We start from the raw sequence: 17,737 nt of genomic DNA on the forward strand, positions 1-17,737 counted from the left end.
AAGCAATCCAGTATTGATTTTTTTCAATGAATATACAAATTTTAATACGTTTGAGGGAGTGGTGAAAGTAGCAAAACCAAGCTGAGAGTTTACAAAATATATATATATATTTTTTTTTGCATTACTCTGTCTTATTTTGTTTTTTATTTTATTTTTTAACTTTATAATATTGTATTGGTTTTGCCATACATCAAAATGAATCCGCCACAGGTATACATGTTGAATAGCACCATCTCCAAGTTAGTTTCACTATAGAATCCTTTAAAAATGTGTTCTTGCTTTGCCTTGCTTTTCATTCACTCAACAAACATTTATTGGGCCTCTCTGTATGCAGAAAAGAATATAAGGGGAAAAAAAATATATGGTACAGTAATATTCATAAAATATTGTCGTATTTCTCAGTAAGCTTGTACTCAGGAGAGGATAGTACAGGTTGGGGAGGATGGACACATTTTTAGTGCCCCAGTGCCAGGTGAGGTATACCAGGTATCTAAGAGGGAGTTGGTGATTGACAGGGAGGCCTGGTGTGCTGTGATTCATGGGATCGCAAAGAGTCGGACGCGACTGAGTGACTGAATGAACTAAAGAGGGCTAAGGATGCTCTTAGCTCTCTAAGGATGCCATGATGGGGATTGGGAAGGCATGAACACATTAGGATGAGTGGGTTGAAGAAAAACATTACTAAGGCAACAGTTTGGGCTTTGATTATCAGATATGTTTCCAGTAGATAGAATTGATAGAGGGAAGTCCAGGCTTTTTCACAGAGCAGCATGCTCTCTGTTCTGTCTGGGACACAGGAATGTGTAAGGCCGGGAAGGGGTGAGAGCAGAGCATGGAGGGTGTAACCTTCCAGCCTAAGAAGGTCAATCAGATTCGGGAAGGAGATGATGGGCAACCATCAACTTTTCAACAAGGGAAAGGATATGAGCTACACTTCAGGAATTCTTAAAGGCACCATTCTCTTCTTGGCCATATTTCTGTCTCCATGATGACGAAGGGGGAAAAAATGAAACGAGCTTGAGTTTCCACTGACACCTTGCAGTCAAGGAAGGTCCTGTTCTTTCACAAGGAGAAGTGGAAATCCTCTGTTTATTTAAAGGCCATTAACCTTTTTCACAGTAAAATACCAAATGATCTGTGATGATTCCAGATATACTCATCTAAATAAAAGGAAACTGTCTCCTTGCAAATTGAGTCACAAATGAAAAATATTTGGGGAGTGCCATAGAAACAAGTGCACTGTTTTCCTGAAATATGGAAAATGAATTTTGTAGCATCTAGTTGTGTGAAAGGAGATAGTATTCTGCCCAGTGTCCTACCTGGAATATGGAAACAGAAAGCTCTTAAGATAGATAGGTGGAAGGATGGATGGACAGACAGACAGATGGATGGATAATAGATAGATGAATAGATGGATGGATGGATGGTCAGATAGATAGAGCTAAATATTCTTAGAATGGAGGGGTTACATAATCAGGTCCCAGGTAGAACTGAGGATCCAGGCAGCAAAAACTGACAGGGCAGTCTTCAGAATCCTGCTGTAGGAATGATTATCCACACCCCTACCATTATTACCCATTCTTGGGTTACTCCTCCCAAGATGCAGATTTCTAACAGGAGTCCAGTTGACCTACTCCTTGGCCAGGGAAGTGGGACCCTTTGATTAATAGTTTCACCAAATCCACAAGGTACTCCAGAGAGACTATTTCCCAGTGGAGGAGCTGCATGCTCTTCCCCAAAGGAAAGGGGCAGGGATCCTGGGCAGCTGAAATTAGTAATGCCCACCACCTTAGCATCTGTCACCTCACTCACTTCTGGACCACCTATATAATACGTGTTCTGATCCCACTCTGTAACCAGAACTCCAGGGTCGTAGGTAAGCTCTGTGTTGTCGAGTCTCCTGTGTAGGGGTAATTAGCTCACTATACTGCAAGGCTTTCTTCTGGGTCCGTCTTTCAAATATGTGGACAGCCCAGTCCTGGCTGTTTCTGGTACAATCCAGCTGGCAGAAGCTGTGAGCATCAGACTGACACAAACATCACAGCCCCAGCATACCAGAGATGATCAGACTTGGATGATTGTCATTGCGCAAAGAGTGGGAACTTCCCCGCTGAGGCTTTGGATAGAGCAGGATGTTGGGTGGAGTGAAGCAGAGCCCTAAGCAAGCCCCATTTTATAAGAGTTGATTAGCAGGAATGGATTGCAAGCCTCGCGATTGTTCATTTTTTCCCCCTCTTTTGCTGCTGAGACATTAATGAGGCTCTGGGCTGTAATTAGCTTTGGCCCCACATCCTCAGCATACTTCTATAAGCCTTCATTCAAATGCTTATGTGGTAAACTGCATCACTTAGGATTAAATGTGGATGCAAGTAACAAAGACCCACAGTCAGAGTGCCTTACACAAGATGTTTATTTCTCCCTCCAGGAAAAATCCATAGGTAGGCAGTTAAGCACTCTCTGGTGGCTGTGAGCTGGGAAGCCCTTAGGGACCAAGCCTTCGTCTAGCTTTTCCCACTCCTGTCTTTGTTCTCAGAGTCCAGGGTGGCAGTGAGAGCTTCACCCTCATATCTCTGCATTTCAGGCAGAAGGATGAAGGAAGGGCTGAAACAGAAGGTTCTAGAAGCTGCCTACCACACTTTGACTCACATCCCTTTGGCCAGAACATGCTGCCCGTGGTTACAAAAGATGCTAAGGAGTATGGACATTATTCTGTGTGCCTTGTGCCCAGCTTAACTTTAGGGATTATGTTGTAGTGAGAGAAGGGGAGGGCGGGTCTCGGTGAACAATTCACAGCCTCTTTTACAGTGTGCTTCATGCTGGATGCATAAACAGGCAGCTCTCTCCTCTGAGGAGCAAACTTTCTCCCTGAGGTTCTTATTTTGGCAGGTTGGTCAGACAGGCACCCCCACTTGACTGCTCAACTATGAAATTGCAATTCTAGGGGAAAGAACAGGTCTAAATTCAGCACCTTGGACCAGTCTGTCAGCATCTCCTTTTTATTCTGGGGGAATTTACCGAATCTCTAATACATGTCAACTGAGCAGCAGTGGTTGACCTCTTCACAGTCTATGTCTGTGACCTGGGCCCAGGTCCCTTGACGGGAAAATTATAAAGGGTCCATTGTCACCGAGAGGCTGGTCTTGCTCAGACTTTGTTCAGAAATGTACTTAGAGTCCCCAGGATTTTGTGAAAATGTTTTTTTTTTTTTAAATTTATTTTTTTAATTGTTTATTTGCTTGCCCTGGGTCTTAGTTGTGGCACACGAACTCTAAATTCTGGCCTGTGGGATCTAGTCCCCTGATCAGGGATTGAACCTGAGCTCTCTGCCTTGGGAGAATGGAGTCTTAGCCACTGGACTACCGGGGAAGTCCCTAAAACGTTTACTACTCCTCTCACTTCAGCTTTTAGCTGGTGCTGAGTTGGTTCTATGAGGAAGCCCAGAAGTCCTCCTTCCTCTTGGTCACTCCATCCTTTCCCCTTCTGCTCTTCCCACCACCCCCGACCCTGCTAAAAAGTGAAACTGTTGGTTGCTCAGTCATGTCTGACTCTTTGCAACCCCCTGAACTGTAGCCCACCAGGCTCCTTTGTCCTGGAATTCTCCAGGCAAGAATACTGGAGTGGATTGCCATTCTCTTCTCCAGGGGATCTTCCCAACTCAGGGATTGAACCCAGGTCTCCTGCATTGCAGGCAGATTCTTTACCATCTGATCCACCCGGGAATCTAGGCCCCAATTCATATCATGCATGCTTCCCACTGAATAGTAAGTTCCATTTGCCTTTGGTTTTCCCATTTCCCAAGTGGAGCCCTACAAGTCATGGTGTTTGCTAAACTTGACCTCTGCACTTCCAAGGGTTGGAACTCAGACCATGAGTGGAAGCTGGTCAACTTTTCACACTGCTGATGGTCAGCACTGTCCAAAGAGGGAAGGGCTGCCTTGAGAGGTGGTGAGTTCTCTGTGTCTGAAATCCTCTGTGCAGAGGATTTCAAGCAGAAATCCTGGGTGGAGAACAATTTAGGGGCTTTGTGTTTCTGGAAATCAATTAGGTTAAATGGCTTCTACCTCCAGCGTGACCTTCTGTGGTTCTATGAGCATGAAAAATCCATTGTGTTGCACTATGAGTTCTTGAGGAAGTGAGGAAAAAGAAGAACGTGATCCTAGAGAGGTAGCCGAAAGCAATGGCAAAGAGTCCTGATTCTCTAGGACTAGTTCTCCAGTACCAGGGTCCGAATCCTGGCCTCATTATGATTGTGGCCCTGAGCGAGTCAGTAGCATTCTGTATCTCAGCCCTTCATCTGCGTAAAGAAAGAGAAAGAATTCTTGTTTGATAGGATATGAAGATTAAGTATCGTAATGCATGTGAAACAGGGAGAACAGTGCTTAGCACATGGTAAGCACTTGACAGTCCTCCTCATTATTATTGTTGTTACATACAAACAATATATACATAACAAAGACAATGTTAGAATTCTTAGTTTCGTAACAATCATTCTCACCATCACTGATGGAGAAAGAAAAGATGGAATACACCTGAATTTATTGGCAAACGCTTCCCCAAACGGTTAGGCTGTTGGAAACCCAGTCTGTATGCAGTTCAGTTCAGTTCAGTCACTCAGTCATGTCAGACTCTTTGCGACCCCATGAACCGCAGCACGCCAGGCCTCCCTGTCCATCACCAACTCCTGGAGTCCACCCAAACCCATGTCCTTTGAGTCGGTGATGCCATCCAACCATCTCATCCTCTGTCGTCCCCTTCTCCTCCTGCCCTCAATCTTTCCCAGCATCAGGGTCTTTCCAAATGAGTCTGCACCTTTTGCATTCAACTGAGAGATGCTCACACAAAGGAAGCACTGATTGGCTCTTGTAAGTTCAACAGGCAGAGATACCGCAGAGAACCGTGGCAAGCAGGAGCTAGAGAATCAGTGGCCCAGGGCCCCTCTCTTGTTCTCCTCTCTCTTTGTTTGAGCCTTGTTTTCTCCCACTGAAGATGAAGGAAGGAAGGAAGGGTCCCCGCAGGGCCTGGAAGGCCAAGTATTTCTGGGCCATCCAAGGCCCAGCAGAATGAGAGCATAGAGTGAGCAGTGGGGATGAGGGACCTGGAAGCTGAGAACCTCTCTGAGGCATCCTGGTGAACCATGGCCTCTGGAGGGTAGAGTGTGCAGTCCCTGAAAAGGCCACGCAAGGCCACATGCTCCTGGGTGAGGGAGGGACATATGATATTCTGGGCCTCAGCCTGTGTTATCTCCTCTGCCTGGCCCGTTTTCTTCTCTTTTCCACCTGATGAAGGCATCCTTCAAGACTCAGCTAACATAACACATACTCAATCAAGTTTTCCTCACCACTTTGTATCTGGAGGAAATTGCATTTAGCTGTGATCACAACAGTGGCTTAAATTCACAGCAGAAAATCTGGAGTGAACTGTCCAGAGCTGGTGTGGTCACTCCAGGATGCTAACTGGAACCCAGGCACCCTTAGCAGACTCCTGTCCATGTGGATACAAGGTGACACTCCACCTAGAGCATCATATTCCTTATGGTAGGCAGAGCGATGGACCCCCAAAGCTTAACCCCTAGAACCTGTAATTATGTTAGGTTACATGACAAAGGGGAGTTAAGGTTACAGTTGGAAGGAATTAAGGTCTCCAAACATCTGACTTTAACATAGAGAGATTACCCTGGATTATCTGAGTTGGCTCAGTCTGATCATAAGGATTCCTAAAAGTGGAAGAGGAGAGTCGGAGGGAGATGTGACTGGGGAAGAGTAGTCAGAGAGCTTACAACACTGCCGAGAGCTTCCCTGGTGGCTCAGTGGTAAAGAATCTGCCTGCCAGTGCAGGAGCCGCAGGTTCAATCCCTGGGTCAGGAAGATTCCCTGGAGAAGGAAATGGAAACTGCTCCAGTATTCTTGCCTGAAGAATCTCATGGATAGAGGAGCCTGGAGGGCTATAGTCCATGGGGTCTCAAAAGAGTTACACATGACTCGATGACTGAACAACGACAGCATTGTTGACTTTGACAGTGGAGGAAGGGGCCACGTGGTAAGGACTGTGGGTGGCCTCAGGGAGCTAGCAAAAGCAAGGAAGCACTTCTTCCCCAAAGCATCCAGAAAGGAGCATAACTCTGCCACCCTGTGATTGTAACCTGGTGACACCCTTGTTAAACTTCTGACCCGCAGAAATGTAATATAATAAATTGATATTTTGTAAGCTACTAAGTCTGTGTCATTTGTTACAGCAGCAGTTGGAAGCTAGTACATCCCTCTAGCACCAGGTCCCTGTATTAGGCAGAAAGAAGGGAAAGGCCAAGTGCCACTTAAATCAACTCTCCCCCTTTGAAGGAGCTTTCCCAGAAGTCTTACCCAAAATGTTCACATACATCTCACTGGCCAAAACTGTCCTATGGCCACCTTTCTATGCAAAGAAAGCTGGGATGTGTAAATTTTCAGCTGGGTACATTGCTACCCATCCCCCATAAAATAAGGATTCTGTTAGCATGGGAGAAGGGGAGAATAGATCTGGGACAGGCAACTTGGAGTCCCTCCACATTCCCCAGCGGAACTGACAATTTTCCAAATCGTTATTCTTTCTTCCAGCTCTTTTTGGGCTCTTTTGCAATTTATGTGTTTACTTGACTGCTCTCATTACTTTACTAAGAGGTCCCCCAACCCGACACCATGGCTGATTAAGCTTTCTGTCCCTGATGTTCAGTGCAGTGCCTGCTAGAAGGTAGGTGCTTGCATTAAGTTAGACAGATGGACGTATAAATAGACTTTGAATGAGAGAATGATCGATGTACTTCATAGCGCCATAGGTCCTTTGTATTTTCTTGTGACAAAGGTCTATTGGGGTTAGGTTAGATTTTATAAGACCATTTGGCCAGGATCACAACCTCATCTCCGGTGAATTGAAGCTGCACAGCTGCGGTGTGTCACTTTTCTTTACTGTCTATTACAGTCTGCTTCTTCCTCCAGAGAAACTCAGCAAGCTGGTCAAAGGCTGTAATGTACACCTGTCTCAGCCTAAAGAGCCTCAGTTAACCTTGAGTGTAAATTACACTTCCTGCCTGTTCTTTATTTTTAGCTGAGCAGTATCTCCTTGGTTCCTCCTGGGAAGTCTGCATTAGATTTCGGTCATGAAGCTAGAAAATACTGGCATTTCTAAGCCAGCTGGAATGAGTCTTATTAACCCCACGACACTTGGTTTCTTGGGATGCTCTTCAGGCTTGTGACTCAGGCTTTCCATGGAAAGATGGCAGTCTGGGCTTTCCAGTGCCCGCACGTGCATTTGTAGAGAAATCTGCTATTTGGATCTGACTCATTTGGACATATACAAACTGTAGATTTCCTGAGTTCATTCCCTCTGGATGAAACGCAATTGTTGTTATCTTAAAAGCCTAGTTTTGTTGCTTTTTTCCATCCCCCCTCCTCCCGCCCCGCGTTCCTTCTCAGTTACGCAGTATCATGACCCAAATCTTTAGCACTTGAGCTATATAGCCAAGAGCCTTGAAACCAATAGGGCCCAGGCAGTGGAGATGATCAGGCCAGTCAGTGGGCATCACATCACAGAGAATTCTTAATCACTTGAGGCTGCTTCACTGGGAGTAGTGAATTACTTAGAGTCAACCTTTTTGTTTTAAGTCAGAAATTTTTAACCTAATTTTATTACAGAATTCCTTGTAGTGCCTGACTCAGTTCAGCTGGACAAGCTCCGTCAGCGTTGGTGGAACTGAGTGCCAATTGATGTTGTATTTATTTTAACACCCCACTGGACCTCAGCTCCTTTTTGGTGCCACAGCCCATGAAGGGCAGCCTTCTCAGTGCTAGACCAGAGGTGGCATTTTTTAAATGTGATTTATTCTTTTTATTTTGCCTAGATACAGAATATCTGATTTTTTAAATTATATTAAAAATATTGAAAATCATAAAGAAGAAAATTAAAAACAGTGTCTCGTTACCCAAAAATAACCACCACTGATATTTTCCTAGTTTCTCAGTTTTAAAATTTGTGAAGGGATGCCCTGTACTCTTATTGATTTCTCTGAGGATTGGGGGAAATGGGGAGAGGGTAGTTTATAGTTCCTCTGATCTTTCAGCTTCAGGTATTATTATTAGGATATATGCACACACATATACACATATATTTGCATGCATGTATGCATGTTATGTCACTTCATTTGTGTCTGACTCTTTGTGACACTGTGGACTGTAGCCCACCAGGCTCCTCTGTCATTGGTATTCTTCAGGCAAAAATACTGGGGTGAGCTTTCCATGCCCTCCTCTAGGGGATCTTCCCCATCCAAGGACTGATTCCTTGTCTCTTACATCTGCCTGCATTGGCAAGCAGGTTCTTTACCACTAGCGCCACCTAGGAAGCCCACACATATTTATATAGATAGAATATATACTGTTGGAATATATATCATTGCTGCTAAGTCACTTAAGTCGTGTCCGACTCTGTGTGATCCCATAGACAGCAGCCCACCAGGCTTACCCGTCCCTGGGATTCTCTAGGCAAGAACACTGGAGTGGGGTGCCATTTCCTTCTCCAATGCATGAAAGTGAAAAGTGAAAGTGAAGTCGCTCAGTCGTGTCTGACTCTGTGCAACCCCATGGACTGCCACCTACCAGGCTCCTCCGTCCATGGGATTTTCCAGGCAAGAGTACTGGAGTGGGGTGCCATTGCCTTCTCCGATATATCATTCAGTTCAGTTCAGTTCAGTCACTCAGTCGTGTCCGACTCTTTGCGACGCCATGAATCGCAGCACGCCAGGCTTCCCTGTCCATCACCAACTCCCGGAGTTCACTGAGACTCACGTCCATCGAGTCAGTGATGCCATCCAGCCATCTCATCCTCTGTTGTCCTCTTCTCCTCCTTCCCCCAATCCCTCCCAGCATCAGAGTCTTTTCCAATGAGTCAACTCTTTGCATGAGGTGGCCAAAGTACTGGAGTTTCAGCTTTAGCATCATTCCTTCCAAAGAAATCCCAGGGCTGATCTCTTTCAGAATGGACTGGTTGGATCTCCTTGCAGTCCAAGGGACTCTCAAGAGTCTTCTCCAACACCACAGTTCAAAAGCATCAATTCTTCAGCGCTCAGGCTTCTTCACAGTCCAACTCTCACATCCATACATGACCACAGGAAAAACCATAGCCTTGACTAGACGGACCTTTGTTGGCAAAGTTAATGTCTCTGCTTTTTAATATGCTGTCTAGGTTGGTCATAATATATACAATACATATATAATATGTATGTATAAAACATATACATATTTGAGCTGTGTCAGTTAGCTATTGGCCAAAATAGTGCTCTGTGACAAATGACTCTCAAACTCAGTGCTTCAAAACAAAAATCATATGTTCTTGCTCACTCTTCTGTGAGAAGAAGACTGGGTGTTTGCTAATCTGGGCTGGGCTTAGCCGAGTGGCTCTAATGGAAGGTGCAGATATGACTGGCCATGGCTTCTGACTCTGGGTTGAGCTCCTGTCTACTCCTGACGTGTTCTTTCTGGGGCTCAGGCTAAAGGAACAGCAGCTCCCCAGAGAAGCTGTACTTTTGGTGCCGGAAGAGGCTCAAGAGGATGCACCTGATTGGGCGGATACATTCCAAGCCTCTGCTTGTGTCATGTCTGCTAGCATCCCATTGGCCAATGCAGGTCACATGGCTGCTCCAAAATTCAAGAGCAGGGAAGTATATCCCACCTCCCATGAGGACAAAACAAATCATGTGGCCAAGACCAATATCAGTGGTGGGGGACATATGTGTTTTTGCCATGAAAATGCAGGGGGAAGGGAGGGAATTTGAGAATAGAGTCAACCCACATTCTAGATATCTGCTGAGGTACTCAGTTTTTTTGAGATTCAAATGAAATCTGCTCAAAACTCACCTGGCCAATCTCTCCAGGAAACCTCTAGCCTGGAGCTTCCCCTACCCATTGAATTGGTTCCATTTTAGATCACTTGAGTTATCCCTATTCCATGCTCCTATTCCTTTCCTTGATTCCTCCCAAAGTAATTGACACAGATGTATGTATCAGTAAAAGATGTAATAAACATTTGGAAGAGCAAAGGTTTATGTCTCTGTTTATCTGTTGATGCTGCTTGGCCTTCTCCTCTGGGTTGTTTGCCTCTCAGCCCACACACAACCTCTCAAGTCAAAGCTTGCTGAAGAATTCACCCTGGTCTCAGAAACCTGAAGATCTCCTCTTGGCTGAGCTATATGACTTTTTGCAACTTGATTCATCTTTTATCATTCATTCAACATACTTGTATTGACTATCTGTGCCTTTCCCATGGTGAATTTATACTCTATTAATGGAAATTAATAATTTATGTATACTCTGATGCAGGGTTTAGAGTTACTAAACCTTGGCCCTATTGGTTTTAGGGGGGCAAATCATTCTTTATTGTGGGGGATGTTTTGTACTTTGTAGTATGTTTATAAACTGCTTCCCCCTAAATGCCAGTAGCACCAACTTCACTCTGCTCGAGTAATGGGTAACCATAATATCTCCAGAATCTCCAACTATGCCCTAAGGGACAAAAGCACTTTGGTTGAAAACCAATGCTCTAACATATAGTGGACTTGATAAGACCGCTGATATTGTTATTTTCTGATGGTGAATCTATGAAAGCCTCATGAGGTTGGTGGTATCTGAGCTAAGGTTTCAATAGTGGCTAGGGTTTGGAGATGGATTTTCTGGAGAAGGGTAAATCAGTGGTCACAGATGGGCAAATAAGGAGTAGCTCTGTTTAACCAAAGCATAAAAGGAAATGGGCACGTTGTTAAGAGTAGAGGCTCTTATAGGTACTAGGAGGCTAGATGCTGTAGGGCCATCTTAGTCATGAAAAGAACTGCTACTTTTACTGTGAGGGAAGCATTCAGTATGTCTGAAGCTGTGTTCATCTGGAGGGAGTATAGTTATAGCATTTGTCTTCATGTTCAGTCACTCAGTTGTGTCTGACTCTTTTGCCACCCCATGGACTGTAGCCCACCAGGCTCCTCTGTCCATGGGATTTCCCAGCAAGAATACTGGAGTGGGTTGCCATTTCCTTCTCCAGGGGATCTTCCCAACCCAGAGATTGAACCGTCTCTCCTGCATTGCAGGTGGATTCTTTACCGTTGAACCACCTGGGAAGCCCTGTTTGGGTTTCTTCATAACCCAAAGTAATTGCTACAAAGTATCATCCATCCAGAAGTTATTTTTCTGATGCCTAAGAAGGAAACAGAAAAGACCTCTGAGAGGCACAGTGCATCCCGGAATAATTTCATGCCCATATCTTGGTATTCCGTGTTTTAGTCACTCAGTCATGTCTGACTCTTTGTGAACCCATAGACTGTAACCCACCAGGCTCCTCTGTCCATGGAATTCTTCAGGCAAGGATACTGGAGTGGGTTGCCATTCCCTTCCAGGGGATCTCCCTGACCCAGAGATTGAACCCGGGTCTCCTGCATTGCAGGCAGATTCTTTACCGTCTGAGCCTTACTCTTCAGAAGGTCTCACTCTGAACGCTTTAGGGTAGGTCTCAGTTGAACACACCTGGTTAGCCGGTTCCCAGCAGCAGATTAGAAATAGACGAGGAGAGGGGGAGGGAAAGGACAAACATCTGCAGGCACACTCTGCAGCGAAGCTTCCAACATGACGGAGGGGGAGGAGAGCAAAAGCAGAGGCGAATGAATGAATGAATAAATTCAGACCAAATGATTTGGAAGCATCATAGTATGGGGTCCTGTAGGTAGGGGAACACCCATCCCTTCATAACCCCAAAACATTGGTACATTACAGTACCACCCTATTTAAGTCAGCATACTCCGTGTGTAAAAAGGCAGGGCATATGTGAAGTACTGTGGTGTAAGTACCATGTGACCAGAGTTTGGCACGATGGTGAGGACCAGGGTCTAGAGTTATACTTCCTGGCTTAAACCCTAGCTTCAACGCTCTGTACCAGTAAACTAATTCCTTAGCCCTGCAGAATATGAAGCTATTCTCCTTCAGATAGTATGTCTTAACCTATGAAAAACAGTTGTTGTTGTTTAGTTGCTGAGTCGTGTCCAACTCTTTTGCAACCCCATGGACTGTAGCCCACCAGGCTCCTCTGTCCATGGGATTTTTCCAGTCAAGAATACTGGAGTGGGCTGCCATTTCCTTCTCCAGGGGATCTTCCCCAACCAGGGAATGAATCCATGTCTCCTCTCCTCATTAGCAGGCAGATTCTTTACCACTGAGCCACCTGGGAAGCCATGCTATGAAAAATAATTACCTCCAAATTAAGAATGCACAGGAGAAGAGTTGAAAGGAAGGCACGAAAGCGTATTGGAAGGTGGTGGCAATGACTGGGTGGCAGGGCTCTGGGCTGTTTCCCTTTGACCAGTGTCTGCTCAGTGGCGAAGGTGGCCACAGGCTGTAAGGTGAAGCCTGGCAGGTACCACACCATCATGTAAAATGGAGACCACCAGGAGGCCACCCAGTGGGAGGAAGCTGCTCTCTGGCCAAAAGATAAAGTAACCTGTCTTCTGTTTGTGTGTTTTCCAGGCTGGAGCAGGAAATACAAGCCCTGGAAAGTGAAGAGTCCCAAATATCTGCCAAAGAGCAAATCATCCTAGAGAAGCTAAAGGAAACAGAAAAATCCTTCAAGGACTTTCAGAAGGTGAAGAAAACTAACGTCATTTCTCTCACTTATACCCCTGGGGAAGCAGGCACACCACGACAGTGCCAATTGGAGAAGAGGCCAGTTGGTCTGGATAAGAAGCCTGGACCACACACCCTGCAATGAGGGGTAGATGCGTGAGGACCAGAGCTGTCTCTGACGCTGAGAGTGGCGAATTGGTCTAAAAACCAATTCTTATGAAGCCGGTTAAACAGACTCCCTGTGGCTTTAAGTCTTTCTTTGATAAAAAGGCTAGGGGCAAAGCCATATCAAATGGGCATGAATTCCAAAAAAGAAAGTGTCAGTGAAACATGAAATTTTACCGCACAGGCATGCCTCAGAGATATGGCGGGTTTGGTTCCAAACCACTGAAATTAAGTGAAGGTTGCAAAGAGTGAGTCACATGAATTTTTTGGTTTCCCACTGCGTATAAAAGTTATGTTTACACTATATTGTTAGTCTATGAAGTATGCAATAGCCTTATGTCTAAAAAACAATGTACGTACCTTAATTAAAAATAATACTGTTGGAACAATGGTGCTGACAGATTGGCTTAACTGGGGGTTGTCAGGCACCTTCCATTTGTGGAAAAAAAAAAAGGCAATATTGAGGCACAATAAAATGAGGTGTGCCTGTCTATGAAGACACACGGTGCTGTGTAGCAAAGAGAGAATCCATAATGCCAGCAGGTTCTGAATAACTCAGGACCCGCCTTCCCTCTATTTTACAACTCCTGTTTCCTCAGGTACCCAGCAGTGATAGGAAAGCAGTCTAAACACATTCATTACAGGACGGGATTTTCTGTTACCACTTCTCCAGCACAACCAAGGGTATTTGCTGGATAATTGACATAAATGTCTACTGGGAGAAATTTGAAGTAAATAAGGTGCAAAGGGTAAACCTTTTCCTTAAATTTCGGAATCCCAAACAGATTTCCCAGAAGGAAAGAGAGCATGGGGTTTGCCCACCACGGTCAAATTCTGGGGGAGAAAGACGGGCTGAATGAGTGAAGGGTCATCTCCCCATGTATATAGTGACTCCCTGCCCTGCTTTTGTCTCCACAGAGCTTCTCCAGTGCAGATGGAGGTAAGTATAAGCGCTCTCTCCCTGTCTGTACCTGAATGTTCTCATCTGTCAGCTTAGTGGGTCTCGTTAACACAGGCTCCCTGGGAGATATGCTGTGTTGGTTTGGAAGGGCATCAGAAAGAAGGGGAGCACTGTTTGCGAATGCTCGGGAGGGCCATGTCCCCATCTCCTCTGCCTCTCCTCTTCAAGGACTACTTCTCAACCAACTTTTCCTAGTCTTACACAGCTGGCCCAGCTCTTCTTCTTCCCATTTGGTCTCCAAGGTTCACTGCTTGGATCTCTCTTGAAATACACTCAGCCTAGAGCACCAGCCTCAGGACCAGTTCTCTGGCAGGGTTGAGCCCACTGGAACTGGTGGTTAGGTCTCCAGGTAACAATACACATCAGGAGCCCATCAGCTGATGTTTAGGAAACCTTCCTAAGGCCTCTGGTTTTACTTTGAATCAGAAAACCACAGTTTCTCCAGCCTCCCTGGGAACCAGGGCTTCACAGAACTTCTCTCCCTGTGGGGCATGGTTGGCTGGGGGCACATGAAGGTTAGGAGCAGGGCCCTGGCTTCCTGACCCCCTCCTGGCAAGAGTGGGCCTTCCTCTGCTCTCTCTCCCCTTCTTTGCCCCCTGCTTCCCTGCTGTCCTTCGCTGGGGCCTTGGGATGAATTTGAGGTTGTGTGCCTCTCAGCTTTCACCTTGCTCCTCTAACTTTAGCTACAAACTCATGAAAACCACGTGATTTCCACTTTTCACTCTGACCCTTAGCTCAACCTGTCCTAAAATGCCAGATCTTGTCAGAAGGAGCAGACATTGTCTGCTCTGTTTCAGCCTCTAAACCAGGAAGATGATGCAGAAGGTAGAATAAGCGTTGGCATCAGTATTTTCCCAATGTCTTTTGGAAATGTATGGTTAAAGATTTTAAAATGCAGAGATGGATAGGCATTTTTCTTATAATGTCTAGCAAAGATCCTTACAATAAGGATAATTTTCATTTCAGAAAATAAACAAGAAAAAATGGTGGTTTGTTCAGGTGCCCTCACCCAACAAATGAAAGGCAGGGGATCTTAATTTTGGCCCCTTGGGTGATCTTTGGGAAGGTATTAAATTCATGATCCCAGTGCATATACTCAGAGACAAGTCCAGGTCGAGCCCACAGCAACTCCAGGAAGAGCACCTATGATAGTTCTACAACTTTCTCTAGGGTATGGCCTAGTCAGGACACTTGTTCTGTGCTTTGGGGGTGGAGTATAGACTGAGGAGGTGGCCTTGCCTGTTTTGGGGAGTTGGGGGTGGCAGCATGGGAAAGATAGTGGAGTTCCCTCGTGCTAGGGCTACCCTGAGGTCATGTATGTGATTAGCAGTAACACAGTAAGTATCAGACATGGACCCACAGACACCCACATACAGGAGGCATGCACATCAACCTCTTCTGCTTTCACTTCTTTTTTTTCTCTTCCCGTCTCAAACCAGGACCTTTCTTAGGCTTCTCTCTCTAATTAGGGAAGGGATGGAACCTGCGTATTGTGTCCCAGGGAAGGCTGTGTGGGCCATGGAGACCCATGTAGTATGTGACTCGTTAACAAGCATCCATGAAGTCATGTCATAAACTCTCAGCACTCTCTCTTTTTTGTTTTCATCCTGAACTTCTCTCATTTCCTCCTGCTCCATGTACTTCCCACTATTTTCATCTGTTCACCTAAGTAGTTCATAGAGGTGGTAAGAAATCCAATCATGACTTAGAAAGGAGTCTGCAGAGAAAAACAGCCCTCGTGATTTTATCCTCCATTACTTTTTACAGGATGAGTGAACTCAGGCTTAAGAGGATGCAAAAGTCTCAGGAGTCCCAAGAAATGGCCAGGGAAAAGTTTCCATAATCTTCCTTATTGCCCTGGATGGTGATACTTCCATGTCTGATTATAACTAAGCCTGGGGAGACCTTTCCATTACACCACATCTGTTAGCAAAGAAAGCATTTTGAAGGAGGGAACACATCCTTCCAAGAACGTGGTCAGTGTTTATAGGTCACTCTGTGGGTAAAAACCCATCATGAAGCACATCCAGTTTAGGAACTTTGGGCTGTCTGATTATTTCCTCTTCCTTTGATTTCAAAGTTACCAAGACCCTCTTAGAATCAACCAGTTGGTACTCAATTCAGTCGCTCAGTCGTGTCCAACTCTCTGTGACCCCATGAACTGCAGCACACCAGGCCTCCCTGTCCATCACCAACTCCTGGAGTTCACTCAAACTCACGTCCATCGAGTTGGTGATGCCATGCAGCCATCTCATCCTCTGTCGTCCCCTTCTCCTCCTGCCCCCAATCCCTCCCAGCATCAGAGTCTTTTCCAATGAGTCAACTCTTCGCATGAGGTGGCCAAAGTACTGGAGTTTCAGCTTTAGCATCATTCCTTCCAAAGAACACCCAGGGCTGATCTCCTTGAGAATGGACTGGTTGGATCTCCTTGCAGTCCAAGGGACTCTCAAGAGTCTTCTCCAGCACCACAGTCCAAAAGCATCAATTCTTTGGCACTCAGCTTTCTTCACAGTCCAACTCTCACATCCATACATGACCACTGGAAAAACCATAGCCTTGACTAGACAGACCTTTGTTGGCAAAGTAATGTCTCTGCTGTTGAATATGTTATCTAGGTGCTAAGACCTAACAAAAAATGATTGTAGAATAATAATGCCTTAGGATAGATACCTAATACTAAAACACGATGATTACAGAATCCAGGTCCAGCTGAAGTTATATAACTGTACCAGACACTGCAGAGGTCGGCAAAAGCATTGCCAGTGTGATGAGTTGCCAAGGAGTTGGCTGCTAGTGTGTGCTTGTGTGATGACCCCTCTTCAGGTACCCTGTGCACATCCCCCTGTGCTTTTCAGAGGAAATAAAGATATTAGACTGCTGAATCACCAATGTTTTTTGATTACATGGTAGCCTTGGCAATCAAGAGCAATGTATTTTAATCGTGAGTAGAATTTCTTGGCCACGTACTTCATGATCCCCCCTCACTTCCTCCCTACCCCACATACATCCTTGTTATATGGTGGAGTCAAAATTGATTGGGTGGGTTGTTTTTACTGCCCTAAATAGGCACAGTGTTTTGTGTAAGTATAAATTTCACATAGTATATACCTAGAACTAACTCTGTTCTTTACCCACTGGGGAGCTGGTGTGAAACCCTTGGCCAGAACTGGCAAAGGAAAACGTTTGTCTTGGGCCTGTCTTGTCCTTGCTGTTTGAGACTTTGTAGATTTCCAACCCATCCCAGTCTGGGGCAGCCTGGAACCTTTCCTGCATCAACACCCTCATACCAATCGTTGGGACCTAGTGTGTCTTCACTTGCCCAGAAGTCATGATTTTAGGAGCGTTTTCATCAGTTTTGTTTCTCTCTAACGTTGGCTATTTATGTTCTTCATACGGTGACGATTTTAGCAGTGCTGGGTAATGGGAAGGACTCCCCTTTCCTCTTTGTTCTGTAACTGACTGTTACCTCCTCAGACAGAGGGAGGAAGAAGCATGATAGGCCACCCAGACCTTGTCAGGAAGAGGGCAGTTAACTGACTGAGATCATGTGAAGGAATTCTCCCCCAGGAAGCCTTGGGGGCTCTGTTTCTTTTTCCTTGTGTTGGTCTATCAGACCCCTTGGGGCTGCAGAACCTCAGGAATTACTACTTAATGATATATAGAGGGGCCACCCTATCCTCTCCCTTGGGCCCCAGCCCCTGCCACCTCTTATGAGGAGCAGAAACCATGGAGCCCCAGCCCTATAAGAGCTGTAGTCCGTGAGTCTGTAGCCAGTGACCACTGGGCAAAGGTAACTCCATCACCTGCTCCCTTCTGTTGGGGAGCTGCCTCCTGGGGGAGGCTGAAATGTAAGCAGTAGGAGTCATGAGCAGAATCCCCTGCCTGCAGGTGGCTTTTACTTCTGGCTGCTAAAACTTTCAGTATGCAGAAATGTCCTGGAAATTCTGTATATAGCATAGAAGGCTCCAGACACGTGTGACCAGTCTGCAAA

General features: G+C 45.6%; 1 protein-coding gene across 3 annotated transcripts in view; it reads left to right on the forward strand.

Annotated features, from left to right (window-relative positions):
- Nucleotides 1–17,737, forward strand: part of PALM2AKAP2 (PALM2 and AKAP2 fusion) — a 512,284-nt gene that overhangs the window by 260,968 nt on the left and 233,579 nt on the right. For all 3 annotated transcript variants that reach the window (XM_055579286.1, XM_055579284.1, XM_055579285.1), the window contains 2 exons: nt 12,525–12,639; nt 13,704–13,725. In XM_055579286.1, the coding sequence (XP_055435261.1) occupies nt 12,525–12,639; nt 13,704–13,725 (137 nt within the window). The remainder of the gene's footprint in view (nt 1–12,524; nt 12,640–13,703; nt 13,726–17,737) is intronic.

Source organism: Bubalus kerabau, chromosome 4 (genome assembly GCF_029407905.1).
Source record: "Bubalus kerabau isolate K-KA32 ecotype Philippines breed swamp buffalo chromosome 4, PCC_UOA_SB_1v2, whole genome shotgun sequence".
Taxonomy (NCBI): Eukaryota; Metazoa; Chordata; class Mammalia; order Artiodactyla; family Bovidae; genus Bubalus; species Bubalus kerabau.